General features: G+C 36.7%; 5 protein-coding genes across 6 annotated transcripts in view; 4 read left to right on the top strand and 1 right to left on the bottom strand.

The window, feature by feature from the left end:
• Positions 1-18,743, bottom strand: part of LOC111192084 (zinc finger protein 239-like) — a 28,970-nt gene extending 10,227 nt beyond the window's left edge. The window contains exons 1-2 of one of the 2 annotated variants that reach the window (XM_022668608.2): positions 18,071-18,743; positions 14,358-16,945 (exon numbers count right to left, since the gene is read on the bottom strand). In XM_022668608.2, the coding sequence (XP_022524329.2) occupies positions 15,888-16,841 (954 nt within the window). In that variant the 5' untranslated portion in view covers positions 16,842-16,945; positions 18,071-18,743 and the 3' untranslated portion in view covers positions 14,358-15,887. Of the gene's footprint in view, positions 1-14,357; positions 16,946-18,070 lie in introns of those variants that run through there. The other variant, XM_049472322.1, reaches the window with a different exon arrangement.
• The window catches only part of LOC125787702 (zinc finger protein 501-like), a 41,547-nt gene that overhangs the window by 4,147 nt on the left and 17,263 nt on the right, over positions 1-20,137 (top strand). The window lies entirely within an intron of this gene.
• LOC125787706 (zinc finger protein 239-like) lies at positions 506-3,356 on the top strand. Its single transcript, XM_049472323.1, has 2 exons — positions 506-580; positions 1,628-3,356. Exon 2 carries the CDS (start codon positions 1,753-1,755, stop codon positions 2,644-2,646), a length of 894 nt encoding a protein of 297 aa, XP_049328280.1. The 5' UTR covers positions 506-580; positions 1,628-1,752; the 3' UTR covers positions 2,647-3,356.
• On the top strand, positions 3,449-7,644 carry LOC125787707 (gastrula zinc finger protein XlCGF7.1-like). Its single transcript, XM_049472324.1, has 2 exons — positions 3,449-3,581; positions 6,085-7,644. The coding sequence occupies exon 2, from the start codon at positions 6,205-6,207 to the stop codon at positions 7,093-7,095; it is 891 nt and encodes a 296-aa protein (XP_049328281.1). The 5' UTR covers positions 3,449-3,581; positions 6,085-6,204; the 3' UTR covers positions 7,096-7,644.
• LOC125787703 (zinc finger protein 664-like) lies at positions 8,530-13,111 on the top strand. The gene is made up of 2 exons (XM_049472320.1): positions 8,530-8,600; positions 11,097-13,111. The coding sequence occupies exon 2, from the start codon at positions 11,222-11,224 to the stop codon at positions 12,425-12,427; it is 1,206 nt and encodes a 401-aa protein (XP_049328277.1). The 5' UTR covers positions 8,530-8,600; positions 11,097-11,221; the 3' UTR covers positions 12,428-13,111.

Here is a 20,137-nt window from a genome sequence, read left to right as displayed (position 1 = left end):
ACACACCATATGATATTCATTTTGGGACAAAATGTTTTAGTTAAGGGTGGCTTTAAAATATTATACTTAAACTTTTAGCTAAGCAGACTCAGAAGTAGACACAAGTGGATTGTCAATATGTGATTGATTAGACAAAAAAATAATTAATTTGCTTGCTTTTATTCAAAATCGAACTTTCATGCCATTTGAGCTTTTTCTGGTGTGACTGAAAATTGTGAAAAAATAAAATGTTAATCCCATACTCTGCAAATTCATATAAAACAGCAATTTTTGAACTATATCATTACAGTGTTTGGCATATTCTTCTATAATTTACATATATTTGACACACTGTACCAAAAAAGGCACAATGTAAAATTTTGATGATTAAAATGAGAGTTTTAGCTGTTTAGCTCCATTCAGCTTCATTCACTGAGGACTCCCTCGCGGGCTCCCTCTAGCGGTGATGGGGTATGATGTGATATAGAGGGGGAGGGGGCGGGGCTCTCCATAACCCGGATGAGGATGAGTGGGGGGGGTGTCTGTAGCTTTGTTGTCCTGCAGCGCCGGAGGAAGAGCAGGATCAGCTGAACTACAGAAGGTATAGAGAACTTTCTCTCTCTCTCTCTATATATATACCATATCACCCACCCCTAGTTATATTGCAGTAGTTTGTTTATTTTATTTAAAATATATTTGCCAGAAAATAGATTTAAGTTTTAGCATGAATCAGTTACTGTATAAAAACACTAAATCCTGCAGGGAAGCGCTACTCCAGAATCAGCACTGAGAACCACTGAGCAGCTAATGCTCACTTTCTCTTATTATCTGCCTTTTACAAGCTCTAACAGTAACACAGGCTACACTGCTCAACACGACCAGACTGAACTATGAATACTTTAATGATCCTCTGAGAAGAAGGATAATAATCCAGAACGTGATGCGACCAAAGCTCTACAGCCGGTGTCCTATCACTGCTGCCTGCGTGCTGAGACGCTGCGCTCTGACGTCAGTTCCGTGCGCCGTAGCATTAGCTAAAAGCTAACATTATTCTAATTACCTCTCAGAGCATCCAGTGATCAACAGTATTAATGTTTAATAAAATTAGTATTTTAAAGATAAATATATTAATTCAGTTACTGACAGCATGTTTTATACTAGGTGAATAGACAGAATATATTCATACAGCGCCAGCACTACTACAGACATTACAGTAAAAACTCTAAAATCCACTGATTTTGTCTATTTGTCTAATGTTAGCTCACTAGCTAAATTTATAAGCGCTTTGTTTAACTGTGTAGTTATCAATGTTCTGATTAAATAAGTAGATAACATTAGCTAGCTACTTTAATTTACTAGCTCTTAAAATGTGTAGCTAAAGGTAGTTAGCTAGCTAAAGTTACCAGCACTTTGTTTAACTGGGTAGCTAACTTAAGCTAGCTAGCTAAATTTATTAGCACTTTGTTTTAATTGGGTAAGAAACGTTAATTAGCAAGCTTAAGTTACCAGTGCTGTTTTTAACCAAGTAGCTAACATAAGCTAATATGAAGGTTTTCCAGACGTTTTGTCCATATAATATAACTGATTTAGGTAATTTCATCCAGACCTGCTTTTATTGTAATACACAATTTTCTTCTTTTTTTTCCAGAAATGAAAATATTCCTGCGTTTCTTCTGAAATTTATCATCACCAACAACCAGGATATTTAACTGAGAGCTGTGTTAAGCTGTTGGAAGAGGTGAAGCACAAGACAGCCAGAAAACTCTCCAGTGCATGCAAATATTGTTTTCTAAATTTCACAGACAAATGAAGGCAAGTCCTGTCATGGAGAAACATCTGAGAAACAACTCTGTCAAGAGTTTTACTGCACAGAGTGATCTCAAAAAACACCAGAACATTCACACAGGACCGAAACCGTATTACTGCTCAGACTGTGGAAAGAGTTTTACTCAACAGAGCACTCTCAAACAACACCAGCGCATTCACACAGGAGAGAAACCGTATCGCTGCTCGGACTGTGGGAGGAGTTTTACTCGACAGTACATTCTTCAACAACACCAGCGCATTCACACAGGACAGAAATCGCATCACTGCTCAGACTGTGGGAAGAGTTTTACTCAACGGAGTACTCTCCATCAACATCAGCGCATTCACACTGGAGAGAAACCGTATTACTGCTCAGACTGTGGGAAGAGTTTTAATGCACAAAGTCATCTCAAACGACACCAGCGCATTCACACAGGAGAAAAAACGCATCACTGCTCAGACTGTGGGAAGAGTTTTACTACTCAGAAGGAGATCAAAATTCACCAGCGCATTCACACTGGAGAGAAACCTTATTACTGCTCACACTGTGAGAAATGTTTTTCTCACCAGAGTACTCTCAAAATACACCAGCGCATTCACACAGGAGCGAAACCATATTACTGCTCAGACTGTGGAAAGAGTTTTACTCAACACGGTACTCTCAAAATACACCAGCGCATTCACACAGGAGCGAAACCATATTACTGCTCAGAATGTGGAAAGAGTTTTACTCAACACGGTACTCTCAAAATACACCAGCGCATTCACACAGGAGAGAAACCGTATTACTGCTCAGACTGTGGGAAGAGTTTTACAACACAGTGTAATTTTAAAAAACACCAGCGCATTCACACAGGATAGCATAGGCTGTGGGAACAGTTTTACTGTTGCAGATTGTGATTGGAGATGACCACACCTTCACACTTATATTCTTAATTGTTTTAAACATTTATATATACCTATATTGTTTTACTGTTTACTTAATAATTGAGTTGATTCCAAAGAACACCATAGCAACTGTGAAGCATGGGGGTGGCAACATCATGCTTTGGGGCTGTTTTTCTGCAAAGGGAATAGGACAACTGTTCTGTGTACATGAAAGAATGAATGGGGCCGTGTATTGTGGGATTTCAAGTGCAAACCTCCTTCCATAAGCAAGGGCATTGAAGATGAAATGTGGCTGGGTATTTCAGCATGACAATGATCCCAAGCACACTGCCAGGACTGCAACAAAGAAGTGGCTTTGTAAGAAGCATTTCAAGGTCCTGGAGTGGCCTAGCCAGTCTCCAGATCTCAACCCCATAAAAAACCTTTGGAGGATGTTGAAAGTCTGTGTTGCCCGTTGACGGCCCCAAAACATCCCTGAATTAGAAGAGATCTGCAAGGAGGAATGGGCCAATATACCAGGAACGGTGTGTGCCAACCTTGTAAAGACTTATAGAAAATGTCTTGACCTCTGTCATTGCTAACAAAGGATATATAATTAAAGAGTATTGAGATGAACTTTTGTTATTGACCAAATACTTATTTTCCACCATTATTCTCAAATAAATTCTTTAAAAATCGGACAATGTGATTTTCTGATTTTTTTTTCTTCTCATTTATCATAGGTTTACCTGCATTTTGTCTAATATTAACTAAAAATGTATTAACCGCTTGGGTCTTTTATTTTGAAACACGCCGTCGGACTTGTCCCTCTAATGTTGCTGTCTTCACGCTGCTCTTTGTTTTGCTCAGCGGTCCAGTCTCCGCATGGATCTGCTTCTGGATTCAGACTGATACCGGATCAGAACCAGGTCAGATCCTCGTGTTCTTCAGTCCGAATGCGGGTCAGATCCGCTTACCGCTGTACTATTTACTCTGCGTGGTGATCAGGGCGGCCTTGTTTCTTTACTATGTGTTTTAATGTCAGCAGTAGCTCCTTGAAACAGACCACTGTAGTCCTGCGTCATTCTGTAGTCCCCGTATGCACATACTTGCTGTTTCGTGTCTAAGCTGAGTTTCTATATAAGATAATAATGAATGAGCTTTTTAATAAGTCGCTTCTATCACAATCTGTGGTAAATAAATATATTTAGAATAAGTTTTATTCAGTGTACATTTCTCTTATTAACACCAGTGGATCATCTGAATACCGGGATCGCTTAAAAGTCATAATGAGAATAAAGTTTTTATGCTTATATATTTTTTTTAGCTAATGCTACAGCGCACTGAAATGATGTCAGAACACGAGCGGACTCAATTTAGTGCAACAGGCAGGACAGTGTTACTCCACTTAAATCTAATCTCGTACACTGTTCTGGTCAAGATCTACTCATCCAGCCTCTCTATATTTTACAGCAGGTTAGTAATGTGGGTTATAGTTAGGGGTGTGTCATATGGTGCTGTACACAATAATATTGCCTACATTTTTGAATATGGTGAACGATATTATACCCCTAAATACCTTGCCATATGTCCGACCCCTAATTTACACATTGGGGCACTTCTATTTTTGCTGTTTTTAGCATTCTTTTACATATCTACTACAGACTATTATATCCATTATTATTTATTTTACTTTAGTCCTGGATATATGGAGAAATTTAGAGTGTTATAAATATAGAAGTTATTGCAAAAATACCATAAAATATTACGATATTAATGTAGGCCATATCGCCCACCCATAGTTATAGTGCACTGGTTTGTTTATTTTATTTATAATATATTTTTCTGATAATACGGTTCAGTTGTAAGAAAACCCACGTTATCCCTTTTCACATTAATCGTTTTAGATTCTTATTGATTCTTCATATAACTAGGTTATAGTTCTGGAGTTCTGGAGTAACACTGTCCTGCTAGTTTTAGTGTTTTTCTGCTGTAACTCACTCAGCTGGCCTCAGCAAAGGCTTTTTAATTTACTAGTTAGTTGATTAGTTGAATCAGGAGTGCTGTAATTGATATAAATCAGTTACTGTATAAAAACACTAAATCCTGCAGGGAAGCGCTACTCCAGAATCAGCTCTGAGAACCACTGAGCAGCTAATGCTCACTTTCTCTTATTATCTGCCTTTTACAAGCTCTAACAGTAACACAGGCTACACTGCTCAACACGACCAGACTGAACTATGAATACTTTAATGATCCTCTGAGAAGAAGGATAATAATCCAGAACGTGATGCGACCGAAGCTCTACAACCGGTGTCCTATCACTGCTGCCTGCGTGCTGAGACGCTGCGCTCTGACGTCAGTTCAGTGCGCCGTAGCATTAGCTAAAAGCTAACATCATTACCACTCAGAGCATCCAGTGATAAACAATAATAAATCTTTAATAAAAGTAGCACTTTAAAGAAAAATATATTATTTCAGTTACTGACAGCATGTTTTATTCTAGGTGAATAGACAGAATATATTCATACAGTGCCAGCACTACTACAGACATTACAGTAAAAACTCTAAAATCCACTGATTTGCCTAGTATAAAACATGCTGCAAGTGACTGGAATATTATAATATTTTACTAATGTTATTAAGTAGTGTTTTTTTATTGAATTATGTGCCCTGAGTCAGAATTTTATTATACCAGCAAAAAAAAATTTCCCAGCAACAATAGTTTTAGTACAAACATTTAAAAAAATAAAAACAGTTCACATTGAGAAAAAAAGACATTGTCAGGAGGATAAAGACGTAATATTACGAGAATAAAGACATTATCCATAGCCTCTCCTGTGGGCAGTGCTCTCGCTCCTAAACAGACATTTCCTGCCTTTTAGTTTAATATTTGGGACCAGGAAGATAAATACAGTAAATTTTTAATTCTTTGGTTTTTATGTCTGTTTTTACACGAGGCTTGTAACATGTTTCTTAAGCAGGACACTGTTAAGAATATGCAGATATTCAGGCTATTTTATCAGATATAGAATCAGCACATGTTATACATGAAATGCATGAAATCCTCCCATATGGTGACCATATGGGGGCTTACAGACTTTGGTCCTGCTGGTGTCACTAAAATATGCACAAGAAACAGTGTCTGTGATTACACTGTTTATGTGTCTGAGCTCATAAATCTGCATTGTAGTGTTGATTTGTAATGATATGTCAGAAAATAGTATGTTTAAATGGCTTAATTTACATTGCATTGTATTTAATTTGCATACAAGTGTAATTTAGATTCGTTACCAGGGCTTGTTTAACTGGGTAGCTACTAGCTAGGAAAAGTTATCAATGTTCTGATTAAATAACTGATTTAGGTCATTCTCTTCAGGTAATTGACCTGCTTTTATTTTAATACGCACATTTTTTTCTTTTTTTTTCCAGGAATTATTGCAGGGTTTCTTCTGAAATTTATCATCACCAACAACCAGGATATTTAACTGAGAGCAATGTTAAGCTGCTGGAAGAGGTGAAGCACAAGACATCCAGAAAACTCTCCAGTGCATGCAAATATTGTTATCTACATTTCAAAGACAAATAAAGGCAAGTCCTACCATGAAGAAACATCACCACTCTGTCAAGAGTTTTACTGCAGAGAGTGATCTCAGAAAACACCAGCGCGTTCACACAGGAAAGAAACCGTATCGCTGCTCAGACTGTGGGAACAGTTTTACTACACAAAGTAGTGTCCAACGACACAAACGCATTCACACTGGAGAGAAACCATATTACTGCTCAGACTGTGGGACGAGTTTTACTCAACAAAATACTCTCCAACGACACCAGCACATTCACACAGGACAGAAACCGTATCACTGCTCAGACTGTGGGAAGAGATTTAATCAACAGACTGATCTCAAAAAACACCAGCGCATTCACACAGGAGACAAACCATATTACTGCTTAGACTGTGGGAGGAGTTTTACTTCACAGAGTGATCTCCAACGACACCAGCGCATTCACACAGGAGAGAAACCATATCACTGTTCAGACTGTGGAAAGAGTTTTACTACACAGAGTACTCTCCAACGACACCAGCGCGTTCACACAGGAGAGAAACCGTATTACTGCTCAGAGTGTGGGAATAGTTTTACTGCACAGAGTAATCTAAAAAAACACCAGCGCATTCACACAGGAGAGAAACCGTATCACTGCTCAGACTGTGGGAAGAGTTTTCCTTCACAGAGTAATCTCAAAACACACCAGCGCTTTCACACAGGAGAAAAAACGTATCACTGCTCAGACTGTGGGAAGAGATTTACTTTACAGGGTGATCTCAAAAACCACCAGCGCATTCACACAGGAGAGAAACCGTATTACTGCTCAGACTGTGGGAAGAGTTTTACTTTACAAGGTAATCTAAAAAAACACCAGCGCATTCACACAGGACAGTAACTGTATCACTGCTCAGAGTCTGAGAACTTAAACCAACTGAACCATGTAGTTTATACCTCTGTATGAACCGAACCATGAATTTTCTGTACCGTTGCACCCCTAACGAAGACTGTTTGCTTTGTTCATGAAGGACACAGAGCTGAACAGCACCATGATAAGAACTTGTTGCTCAGACAGGCTGGAGCTGATCACGTCATCAGAGCTAAACAACAGACTGTTAACTGGACACTGCTGACGTAGATATATTGATAGACTCTATCCAATTGCATTGGATCCTATTGATTTATGTGTCATTTGCATAAATGTATAACTGCTTGAATGAAGTTAATGTTTGAATAGAAGAGACGCCCAAGGGTTCTCACCCACTTCGCTTGGCCTTTTCTCACTCTCTCTCTCTCTCTCTCTGGGTTGTGAATGTGTAGACCTATCAAGAATGAATTATACTATTTGTTGACTTTTCTAATGTATTGAATAATTTATTTTCCTTTTATATATCTGTAATGCTGAAAAGTTTTCTCCAGTAAACTTTAATTGATTTTAAATGAAAAATTTTGCCTCAGTGGTCATCTTTTCATGTTCTGGGATTTCTCACATCTGAGTCATGCTGTGGTGAATTTCACCTTGGGGGCAAGTCTCAAGTAATTCTGTCTTTGCGAGGCAGACAGAGCTCAGTTTTATGGTAGTTGCAGTAGGAGTTCAGTTCTGAAGAGGGGGTTAACATAACTTAGTCTTTAAAATTTAGATGTCATCGTCATTAGGAGTACAGTAGGATTCTTAGTTTGATACCAGGTGAAAAAAATTAGCCGGCGTATTTTAACATTTTGCGTGTGTAAATGAACTTCTAGTGAGCACAAATGTGAAACTAGCGAGCAAAAAGTTAAATTTTTCTCCTCTTGGGTGTTTTTGTTCCTTGTGTGCTGTGTGAATTACCTGCAGCAGCAATTTGTGCTCGACTGAGTGTTTTGCGCTCGAGTTTTGAAAGAACAACTGAGCAAAATAATGCTTTTCATACTGAATATTTTACTCATTTCCTCAACACAGAATAATATGAACTGTTTCAACACAGCAGAGATAATTATTAAAGCTTTTAAACTGCAGTTTAAATTCTTTTAAACGAGCTCTGGATGAAACTCCAGCATCAGTAGCGGTCATGCTAGTGAATATAATGACTAAAAAACATTTGTTGTAGAAAATGTAAATGTGGGGGTCCGCTTTCTTTTACTGTTTTAGTGAAATACTTTGTTCTACTTTCTAAAATTAAAGGAAAACCGTAGAGAGGTATTTCTATAGTGTTTTAAATGAGAGTTTTAGCTGTTTAGCTCCATTCAGCTCCATGCACTGAGGACTCCCTCGCGGGCTCCCTCTAGCGGTGATTGGGTATAATGTGATATATCGGGGGAGGGGGCGGGGCTCTCTATAACCCGGATGAGGATGATCTTGGGGAGTCTAGAGCTTTGTTTTCCCGCACCGCCGGAGGAAGAGCAGGATCAGCTGAACTATAGAAGGTATGGATAAGTTGTATTATAAATCTATATAATTACTGTATAAAAACACTAAAAGCTGCAGAAGCGCTACTCCAGAATCAGCACTGAGAACCACTGAGCAGCTAATGCTCACTTTCTCTTATTATCTGCCTTTTACAAGCTCTAACAGTAACACAGGCTACACTGCTCAACACGACCAGACTGAACTATGAATACTTTAATGATCCTCTGAGAAGAACCACGGTAAAGTTAGTTTCAGTTTTATATTCGACTCTTCGGCTCTAATAACTTTTGAACGGAGGATGGTAGCCAACAGATACTTAAATAATCAGGACAGTACGACCACAGAAAGTGACGCACACCCTTCCTTTTACTGTTACTAAATTTGCGCAACGCCCTTTTAGTGTTAATACCGAAAAACTGAGAGCACTTTAAAATAAAATGCATGCACTTCTAGACCACCTCTACATCTGTACACACTCATTTCTTTTACCTCCAAATCACTTCAGTGCGTAAAAATGCCTATAATTGTTCCCATGTAAGAATAGATGGCTTTAAGAAAAACAAAAACACCAATAGCTCCATATACTTAGGATTCATACACATTAAATTAACGGGGATGTTTACTTTGAGTCAGGAGGAAAATTGCACACCCATTAATATTATGCAAAATGCGTACAACTCTATTTTTTATAATATTTTATATATTCACAAATTCAATAGCATTTTAGCGACTGTGTATGTCACAGCTAGGTGGCAGCAGACACACACAACATTTATATTTTGGATACAGTGCCAATTCTAGTGAATATTACATTTTTATATATTTAAAAAATCAATAGAATTTAAACCGAATTACACAGAACAATGAAAACAAGTGAGTATGATACAGCTAGGTGGCAGCAAACACACACACACACACACTCTTTATGTTTATGATACACTGCCAATTCTACTAATTATCAAATTTTATATATTGCTAAATTTAATAGCTTTTGTAATCCTTCCTGTAACTCAAAATAAATAAGACAAATAATCTGTGGTGAGTTTTTAAAAGCCCAGTTACTTACAGTTAGTTATGGTTGAAATTAGAGATGGGCCGATCAGTGTTTTTGGGGCCGATTCCGATCGCCGATCATCTTTCATCTCGATCGGCCGATACCGATCTTGGGCGGGGCCAAATGCCACATTAATGCCACACAGGTGCCAGACAAACCTGGTATAGATTCCCCTAATTACATCCACGCCTAAGCAAACAATGGTAATTTACACTGATAGTAAATAAACAAGAGTGTTACTGAACAAAAAAAAGCTTTTCAGGAGAGATATAAGTTATGTGTAAATAGTTATAAGACACCAGAATTTTTATATTTATATTGCCAATACCGCAGAAATGTATCCCAACATCAGCCGCCTCACAGCCTGTTTTTCGGAGTTGGCTTACTGCTTAAAATAGCTTATATTTACTGTTAATATAAAACTAATAATATCATTTTATTAAGAACAACAGTAATCTAGAGCTGTTGTTCTTCCAGCTAGAGCTTAGATTGGGCTAAAAATCCAGCCTGACTCTGCCTGCCCTCATATAAACTGTTCTCACGAGCGCGGACTTAATTTAAACTCTGCATTTTTAGTAAGTAACGTTACAACAATAAAACGGAGCTTTTAACTAAATTTCCAAATAGTTGGAATGAGCTAAATCTGCTTTAAATTTTGTTAATAAACAATACAACACGGAAGAAGACTTTTTTTATTTTACGAAACTGTGACAGCGCTGTGTATTTTCCACAGTGAGGACGTGAATCACTTATCTAACCAGCCTGTACTGATTTCTGTCCCCAATAACCCTTTTAATAACCTATAAAAGACTTTAATAGTCTTCAGTAGCCTTCTACAGTCTTACCTGCAGCCGTGTTCACTAAACCGCGCAGTTATAAACATTCTGAGGGGAGCAGCGCGCAAACTGCACCGTGCCTTTAATTATATCTGAGCGGAACTGCGGCTTACTGAGTATAACCCGATCCGGAGTGGAGGAGCTTATTTTTGTGTTTTATCGTCTTTCACTTAGACCCCACTTTCCCCTACGGTTGTGAGAGCAATTGTGGCTCTTGATAACACAGCAAGCATTCATCATTTCATCATATTGTATATTAAATTAAATAAATAAAACCGAACCGCCTGTCTCTGCCGTAGTATCCGAGTCTTAAAATCGCACAAATGCACTGCGTTGTTCATGTCTGCTGATATCATGATCCTTTTTTCTATATGATGTTTTCCAGTAGTTTTGTCCATATAGTGTAACTGTTTACTAAAAAAAAATAAACAACCTGATTTCAATTTCATAATATTCTAATTAGAATAATGTTTAATTTTAGCTAGCTCGCTAGCTAAAGTTCTCAGTATTCTGTTTAAGTAGTTAGCTAACGTTACCAGCACTTTGTTTAAATGAGTAGCTAATGTTAGCTAGCTAGCTAATGTTAACAGTGCTTTGTTTAAATCATTTTTTTTTTTTTCCAGAAATAAAAATATTCCATGGTTTCTTCTGAAGTTTATAACCACCAACAACCAGGATATTTAACCGAGAGCAGTGTTAAGCTGTTGGAAGAGGTGAAGCACAAGACATCCAGAAAACTCTTCAGTACATGCAAATATTGTTTTTTACATTTCACAGACAAATGAAGGCAAGTCCCGTCATGGAGAAACATCACCACCCTGTCAAGAGTTTTACTGCACAGAGTGATCTCAAAATTCAGCAGCTCGTTCATACTGGAGTGAAACCATATTATTGCTCAAAGTGTCAGAAGTGTTTTACTACACAGAGTCATCTCAAAAAACATCAGCGCATTCACACTGGAGAGAAACCTTATTACTGCTCAGACTGTGGGAAGAGTTTTACTGCACAGAGTGATCTTAAAATACACCAGCGCATTCACACAGGAGAGAAACCGTATTACTGCTCAGACTGTGGAAAACGTTTTACTACACAGAGTGATTTTAAAAAACACCAGCGCATACACACAGGAGAGAAACCGCATCACTGCTCAGCCTGTGGAAAGAGTTTCTCTACTCTGAGTGATCTTAAAATACACCAGCGCATTCACACAGGAGAGAAACCGTATCACTGCTCAGACTGTGGGAAAAGTTTTACTACACAGAGTGATCTCAAAAGACACCAGCGCATTCACACAGGAGAGAAACCGTATTACTGCTCAGAGTGTGGAAACAGTTTTAATCAACAGAGTACTCTCAAACTACACCAGCGCGTTCACACAGGAGAGAAACCGTATCACTGCTCAGAGTGTGAGAAGTGTTTTACTAAACAGAGTGAGCTCAAAAAACATCAGCGCATTCACACAGGAGAGAAACCGTATTACTGCTCAGAGTGTGACAAGTGTTTTTCTCACCAGAGTACTCTCAAAATACACCAGCGCATTCACACTGGTGAGAAACCGTATTATTGCTCAAAGTGTAAGAAGTGTTTTACTACACAGGGTGATCTCAAAATACACCAACGCATTCACACTGGAGAGAAACCGTATTATTGCACAAAGTGTAAGAAGTGTTTTACAACACAGAGTAATCTCAAAGTGCACCAGCGCATTCACACAGGAGTGAAACCGTATCACTGCTCAGACTGTGAGAAGAGTTTTACTACACAGAGTTATCTCAGAATTCACCAGCGTGTTCACACAGGAGAGAAACCGCATAGCTGCTCAGACAATAAGAACTTGATCATTGGAGTAGGTACCGGGGGGGATGAATCAGAATCAGGTGGATTCGTTGCCCCCAAAAATGATATTATACCTGCTCAGCTCAGCTGTACTATTAAAGAGGAGATGGACCACTGACCGCTGTGTGAATGAGAAATCTTTTAACGCCAATCATGAAGCCGTTCAGGGAGAAAGTTCTGCCGGAGAAACAGCCAATCAGCTTGCTGGTTTTGCGGAGCGTGGAGGAGAGTGGGATTTTTCACTTCTTTTGAGTTTTGGCAGCGAGCTTGGTTTTAGGGTTTGTTAGAGTTTGTTCTGAAGTATTGTGGTGTAATTTATTATTGAGAAGGGGTAGAAGAGATGGTGGAGCTGGAGAGAGAAAAATGTGTAGAGGACTGAAATAAACTGAATTGATCAGGACTGAACTGATCAAAAGAAAGAATAGGTTAAGAGAAGCAAGACTTTGCAGAAACATACAGGAAATATAAGTCATTTTAAATCCATTGTTGATGTATTATGTGCAAATTTATGTATATGTGTGTATGTATGTACATATAAAATATAATTGAATTAATTTTATACACTTATCAATATGCTTCTTTTGTCATATATTAATCAGAAACATGTATAGTTTTTCCTAAATCAGTACTTATAAAACCACAGTAAATAAATGCATTAGTATACATTAGTACACTGGATGTGACTGATGTGTCATTCATGAAGACCTTTTTTTTTGTGTGTATCTCTTTAACATAATAATGCATAATTCTCTCAAACTTTGTTGTTTTTAAAAACAGCAAAAATAAAGTTTTTTAATCGCCATTACTGTTATTATTATTGTTGTTTTAAAAGAAGACAATGCAGACCTAAACATTTATTATTATATATTTATACTACCATTTAAATATTAAGTAGGTCAAGTTCATTAAAAAAGGGAAATAGATATTTTTGATATAATTTCCTCTCATATAAATAATACACAGTGCTTATACTTTGGAATTTCTACTAATTGTAAGCTAGCTGTTATCCTTATCTGTTATTGTAGCTGCTCATATCCAAGCAGTTTAATGATGTAATATCAGATTATACATTATATTATATATATATTATATATATATATATATCGGCACCTTATCCCCACTACACACTTTATTATACTGCATCAGTACTGCACTGTCCTGTCTTTAAATTGTCTCCTCCTTTGTATTTATTGTATTTATTGTTATTTAGTGTTATAATTTTATAATTTTATGCTGCACTGTCGTCACTCCTGCACTTTATGTTGTCTATTGCTTCATAACATGGAATCTAAGTTCCTAACATGGAATTCAGTAAACATAATCCCCAGATAAGATTATTTTTGCTGAATTTTTAAAAAGCCATTGTTAAATTCAGATCTTGTTTAGCTTTAGCTACCCAGTTAAACAAAGCTCTGGTAACTTTAGCTAGCTAGCTAACATTATCTACCCAGTTAAACAAAGCTCTGGTAACTTTAGCTAGCTAGCTAACATTAGCTCAGTTAAACAAAGCTTTTGTAACTTTAGCTAGCTAGCTAACATTAGCTACCCAGTTAAACAAAGCTCTGGTAACTTAAGCTAGCTTGCTAACATTAGCTACCCAGTTAAACAAAGCTCTGGTAACTTTAGCTAGCTTGCTAAAATTAGCTACCCAGTTAAACAAAGCTCTGGTAACTTTAGCTAGCTAGCTAACATTAGCTCAGTTAAACAAAGCTTTTGTAACTTTAGCTAGCTAGCTAACATTAGCTACCCAGTTAAACAAAGCTCTGGTAACTTAAGCTAGCTTGCTAGCATTAGCTACCCAGTTAAACAAAGCTCTGGTAACTTTAGCTAGCTTGCTAACATTAGCTACCCAGTTAAACAAAGTGCTGGTAACTTTAGCTAGCTAACTAACATTAAACATTATTCTAGCTTGGACTCAGATTTTTGTTATGACAATTTGTAATGTCTCTAAAAGTAGTGGAAATACAGTTTTGTGCTGGTATGATACAATTCTGCCTGAGGACACACAATTCAATAAAAAACACAACTTAATACCAGTAGAAAAATAATACTAGAAAAGAGATTTAATTGATTAAATGCTTTCAAAACTTTAAGCACAAGCCAGAAGACTTGTCATAAACTTGTAGTTGCAGACTAAGAATCGTACTCTACTCCTAATAACTATAACATATAAATTTTAAAGAATAAGTTATGTTAACCTAACTCCAACAAACTCCCCCTCTTCAGAACTGAGCTCTTACTGCAACTACCATAAAACTGAGCTCTGTCTGCCTTAAAAAGACAAAATTACTGTTTTTTGGGATGTTCACTTGTAGAAATCTACAATATGTTCTAAAGAAAAATTTAATAATTAACTTTGATTATTTAAAACAAAACCATATAATCTCAGCATGGTCAAACAATACGTTCAAAATTATTAAAAATAAAACGTAAATGAATCCCTTTGTTTGAACAGCATTAAACAGGGTTACACTGTACAACTTTTTGCATGTTAAATAACTGAATACAATTTGAGAAAATAAAGAAAATGTTTTTATTTAAACAAATGAGAATCTGTGACGGCTGTAAATGATATATAAATGAACCAAATGAATAATAAAATCCACACTCTTTAAATCTTCAATATCAGTTCTAAAGGCTACTGCAATTAACCTCTAATTCAGTGAATTTTTCTAGAGAAAATTTTACTGTAAGCTGTATAGTTGCTCAAAACATATACAATTACAGTAAAACAAATCCAGAAAAAACACTTAGATTTGCCAGAAATCCCACTATTAACTCAGGAGGTGTGGTCTTACTGTGATCTACAAATGAACAGAAGTGGTTAGATTAATGTTTCTTAACCCTATTATTCTGCATATTCCCACTGTTCTGCATATTTTAGAGCGCTCTCTGCTTTAAAATGTCTAATACACTGTTGATATACATACTGATTGATTTATGGTCCATAGGGGGCTAATGGATTTTAATAGATAAATTCAGTACAGGATTGTTTATTAGCTGATCAGTTGGAAACAATTTTACTGCAGAGACCAGGGTTAAGAAACTGCTTTAAACTACCAACATAAAGTATTGTACTGAATTCTGGCTATCCACTACATCCAGTTTCTAGCTAACTATTGAGCTAAATTTATTTTCGTTCATTATAGCTTACAGTAAGTCTTGCGATTCTAAATGATTAAACACAATAATGAAACCGTTATTAGCTTATCTGGTACATCAGGGCAGGTTAAATATTGTATATATATTTTTTTTCTTTCTAAAACCTTGTCTAGCTAGCTAACTGACTGGTCACAAGCTGCATTTTATTAAGTCTTTTTAACCAGCTTTCAGACACAATGTCATCACAGTTTACGTTAGCTCAGTTACATTTCTTTCCCAAAAATCACAGTATATATCCAGATTTATTTTAACGTCAGCTCGCTGCCAAAAAAAAAAAAAAAGAAAAGAAAAAAATACCACTCTCCTCCACGCTCTGCAAAACCAGCAAGCTGATTGGCTGTTTCTCCTGAAAGGTGGAACTTTCTCCCTGAACAGCTCCATGATTGGCGTTAAAAGATTTCTCATTCACACAGCAGTCAGTGACCCGTCTCCTCTTTAATAGTACAGCTGAGCTGAGCAGGAACAATATCATTTTGGGAGGCAATGAATCCACCTGTTTCTGATCCATCCCCCCCGGTACCTACTCCAGTGATTAAGTTCTTATTATCTGAGCAGTGATGCGGTTTCACGTCTGTGTGAATGCGCTGGTGTCTTTTGAGACAACTCTGTGTAGTAAAACACTTCTCACAGTCTGAGCAGTAATACGGTTTCTCTCCTGTGTGAATGCGCTGGTGTCGTTGGAGACTACCCAGTTGAGTAAAACTCTTCTCACAGTCTGAGCAGTGATACGGTTTTTCTCCTGTGTGAATGCGCTGGTGTATTTTGAGATCACTCTGTGTAATAAAACTCTTCTTACACATTGAGCAATAATTTGGTTTCTCTCCTGTGTGAATGCGCTGGTGTATTTTGAGATTATCATGTGTAATAAAACTCTTCTTACACGTTGAGCAATAATATGGTTTTTCTCCTGTGTGAATGCGCTGGTGTTGTTGGAGATTACCCTTTTGAGTAAAACTCTTTCCACAGTCTGAGCAGTAATACGGTTTCTCTCCTGTGTGAATGCGCTGGTGTTGTTGGAGAGTACATTTTTGAGTAAAACTCTTTCCACAGTCTGAGCAGTGATGCGGTTTTAATCCAGTGTGAATGCGCTGGTGTCTTTTGAGATCACTCTGTGCAGTAAAACTATTCCCACAGTCTGAGCAGTTATGCGGTTTCTCTCCAGTGTGAATGCGCTGGTGTCTTTTGAGATAACCCTGTCGAGTAAAACTCTTCCCACAGTCTGAGCAGTTAAACGGTTTCTCGCCAGTGTGAATGCGCTGGTCTATATTGAGATCACTCTGTGCAGTAAAACTCTTGACAGAGTTGTGATGTTTCTCCATGACGGGACTTGCCTTCATTTGTCTGTTAAATGTAGAAAACAATATTTGCATGTACTGAAGAGTTTTCTTCTTTCATCCAGCAGCTTAACATTGCTCTCAGTTAAATATCCTGGTTGTTGGTGAATTTCAGAAGAAACCCTGGAATCATTTCATTTCTGAAAAAAAAATTAAAAACATGTTTGTTAAAATAAAAGCAGGTCAATTATCTGAAAAGAAAGACCTAAATCAGAATATCAATGGAAAATCTTCATATTAGCTAATGTTTGCTACATGGTTAAACAAATTGCTGATAACTTTAGCTAGCTAAGCAGACTGTTGATTTTTTTTTTCTCAATAAAAATCTTTCCTAAATCTTTTGTTTGTGTTACTCATAGAAATACCATTTATTATATTTCTGGGTATGCTAATAATTATTTTACTTTTGTGTAACGTACTGCGATGAAAAACAAACAAAAAAACAAAAACACTACTTTTAAAACCTTCACTGTTGATATGGGATTTAAAGCCGTCTCAGTGTTATAGTGAGGTCCGGTACTTGAGCGGCTGCTACATTAAGATAAATAAATAAATAAAATAAATAAAGCCACATTAAGATTGGTCCTTAAAACAGGTTTCCGTGAGGAAAAAAAAACACACATTAAGCCTTTTTACATTAAATATTTTAGACTCTTTTAGGTTCTAAATTAGCCGGGCTAGCTCTGTGGTTCTGGTGTAACTCTTAACTCTGTCCTGCTGTATCACTCAGCGAGGGAAGATAGTTAAGTGATTAGTTAGTCGTTAGCCTAACAAAGGCTACACTGCTTAACACGACCAGACTGAAACTTTTTTCACCTCTTTAAATGCTTTAATGATCCTCCGTGAAGAAAAATAATAATACAAAATCGAATCGGGTCTACTGCCATTCCCTGCCGCTGTGCTGTGACTTCAGTTAAGCATTAGCTAAACGCTAGCATTTTTCTAATTACTAACCTTAACCGATCTCGTAATTCAGAGGATCCAGTGATATTTAGGAATTAAATGTACACAGAATAAAACGTACAGGGTTCTGAACATATTTATTTACCAGAGAATGTGATAGAGGCCTGTTTTGAAAAGCCCATTAATTTTTTCCATTTGCAGTGGTCTACTTCACGGAGCTGCTGCTGCACCGGACATTAAAACACACTTTTTTTTTTATTTTATTTTTTTTACCATAAATCCAGCTCAGATGCTCTTATCATGTGGGTCAGAAGTCGAAGTGAAACAGCGTGTTAAAGAAACAGATAAAAACTTCTTCATACCGTCTGTAGTTCAGCTGATCCTGCTCTTCCTCCGACGCTGCAGGACAACAAAGCTGCAGACTCCCAAAGATCATCCTCATCCGGGTTATAGAGAGCCCCGCCCCCTCCTACGATATATCACATTATACCCCATCACCGCTAGAGGGAGCCCGCGAGGGAGTCCTCAGTGCATGGAGCTAAACAGCTAAAACTCTCATTTAAAACACTGTAGAAAAAAACTTATCAGGGGTTTTCTTTAATTTTTATAAAGTAGAACAAAGTATTTCACTAAAATACGAAAAGAAAACGACCCCGATATTTTAATTTTCTACAACAAATGTTTTAAGTCAGTAGATTCACTAGCATTACTACTACTGATGGAGTTAACACACAGAGCTCGTTTTTAAAGAACTGAAACTGCTAATTGATAATTTAATAATTATCTATACTGTTCTGAAACAGTTGATGTTATACTGTGTTGAGGAAAGTAGTACAATTGTTAGTATAAAAAGCATGAACTTATACTAAACATTGTACATGGGTGGTTGACATGACGTTGCCTTTTTTTGGTCCAGTGCGTCAAATATATGTAAATTATAGAGGAATATGACAAAAAATGTGATGATATTGTTCAAAAAGGGCTGTTACAGAGTACAGAAGCGTATTGCTCCCACTTATGATAAAAAAAATTCAACATGTTATAACGAGAAACTCTCTCGTTTTTATGTGTTTCTTTAAGTAGAAGCCACAATGTGTCACGATGTTTATTGGTTTTTAACAATACATAAACAGCTTTCTGATCAATTATTGTTTTGCTCATTCTGATTTTAAAATGAAATTATGCATTGAATATAAAAGATTCCAATGATTTAATAAAGATTATTAGAATTCCCGTGGCTAACATTCAACAGATTAAAATAAAAAGCGCAAGTGCAATCTTATGAATACAGTAAGTGGATTAGTTAATGTCTCATAAACATTATTCAGTATGCTGAGTAGAATTCAATTGTTCTTTCACAATTTTGTGATTCTGCTGTAACTAAAAATGATTTCTGTCACTTGCCAAACCAAGTTTGTTTGCTTAATGCAGCTTATACAGATTTTTGCATTCATATGGATGTGTGGTGTGATTTATCACATGGTGTGACACCATGTCATTTGGTGTGACATTCAGAATAAATAAAAAAAACTCTTTATATGTGAGAGATGAGGAATCAAATTATAACCCTTTTTAATTTAATACACAATAAGATTCATGTCACACTATTAGCTACACAGTTAAACAAAGAGCTGGTAACTTTAGCTAGCTAGCTTACATTAGCTACCAAGTTAAACAAAGCACTGGTAACTTTAGCTAGCTAGCTAAAATTAGCTACCCAGTTAAACAAAGCTCTAATAACTTTAGCTAGCTAACTAACATTAGTTACATGATTAAACAAAGCTCTGGTAACTTTAGCTAGCTAGCTAACATTAGCTACCCAGTTAAACAAAGCTCTAATAACTTTAGCTAGCTAACTAACATTAGTTACATGATTAAACAAAGCTCTGGTAACTTTAGCTAGCTAGCTAACATTAGTTACTTGGTTAAACAAAGCTTGGGTAGCTTTAGCTAGCTAGCTAACATTAGCTACCCAGTTAAACAAAGCTCTAATAACTTTAGCTAGCTAACTAACATTAGTTACATGATTAAACAAAGCTCTGGTAACTTTAGCTAGCTAGCTAACATTAGTTACTTGGTTAAACAAAGCTTGGGTAACTTTAGCTAGCTAGCTAACATTAGCTACCCAGTTAAACAAAGTGCTGATTACTTTAGCTAACTTGCTTAAAATTAAATGTTATTCTAGCTAGGACTCAGGTTCTTGTTGTAATTTTGATAACCCCTCTACTAAAACCAGTGGAATTACAGTTTTACGCTGGTATGATATAATTCTGCCTCAGGACACATAATTCAATAAAAACAACTTAATACCAGTAGATAAATATTATATCATTTCAGACACTGGCAGCATGTTTTATACTAGGCAAACAGACAGAATTAATGTTTTTTAAAGGTTTAACTGTAATGTATGTAGTAGTGTAGGCACTATA

This window comes from Astyanax mexicanus, chromosome 25, assembly GCF_023375975.1.
Source record: "Astyanax mexicanus isolate ESR-SI-001 chromosome 25, AstMex3_surface, whole genome shotgun sequence".
Taxonomy (NCBI): domain Eukaryota; kingdom Metazoa; phylum Chordata; class Actinopteri; order Characiformes; family Acestrorhamphidae; genus Astyanax; species Astyanax mexicanus.
This window is presented reverse-complemented; position numbering and strand designations above follow the sequence as displayed.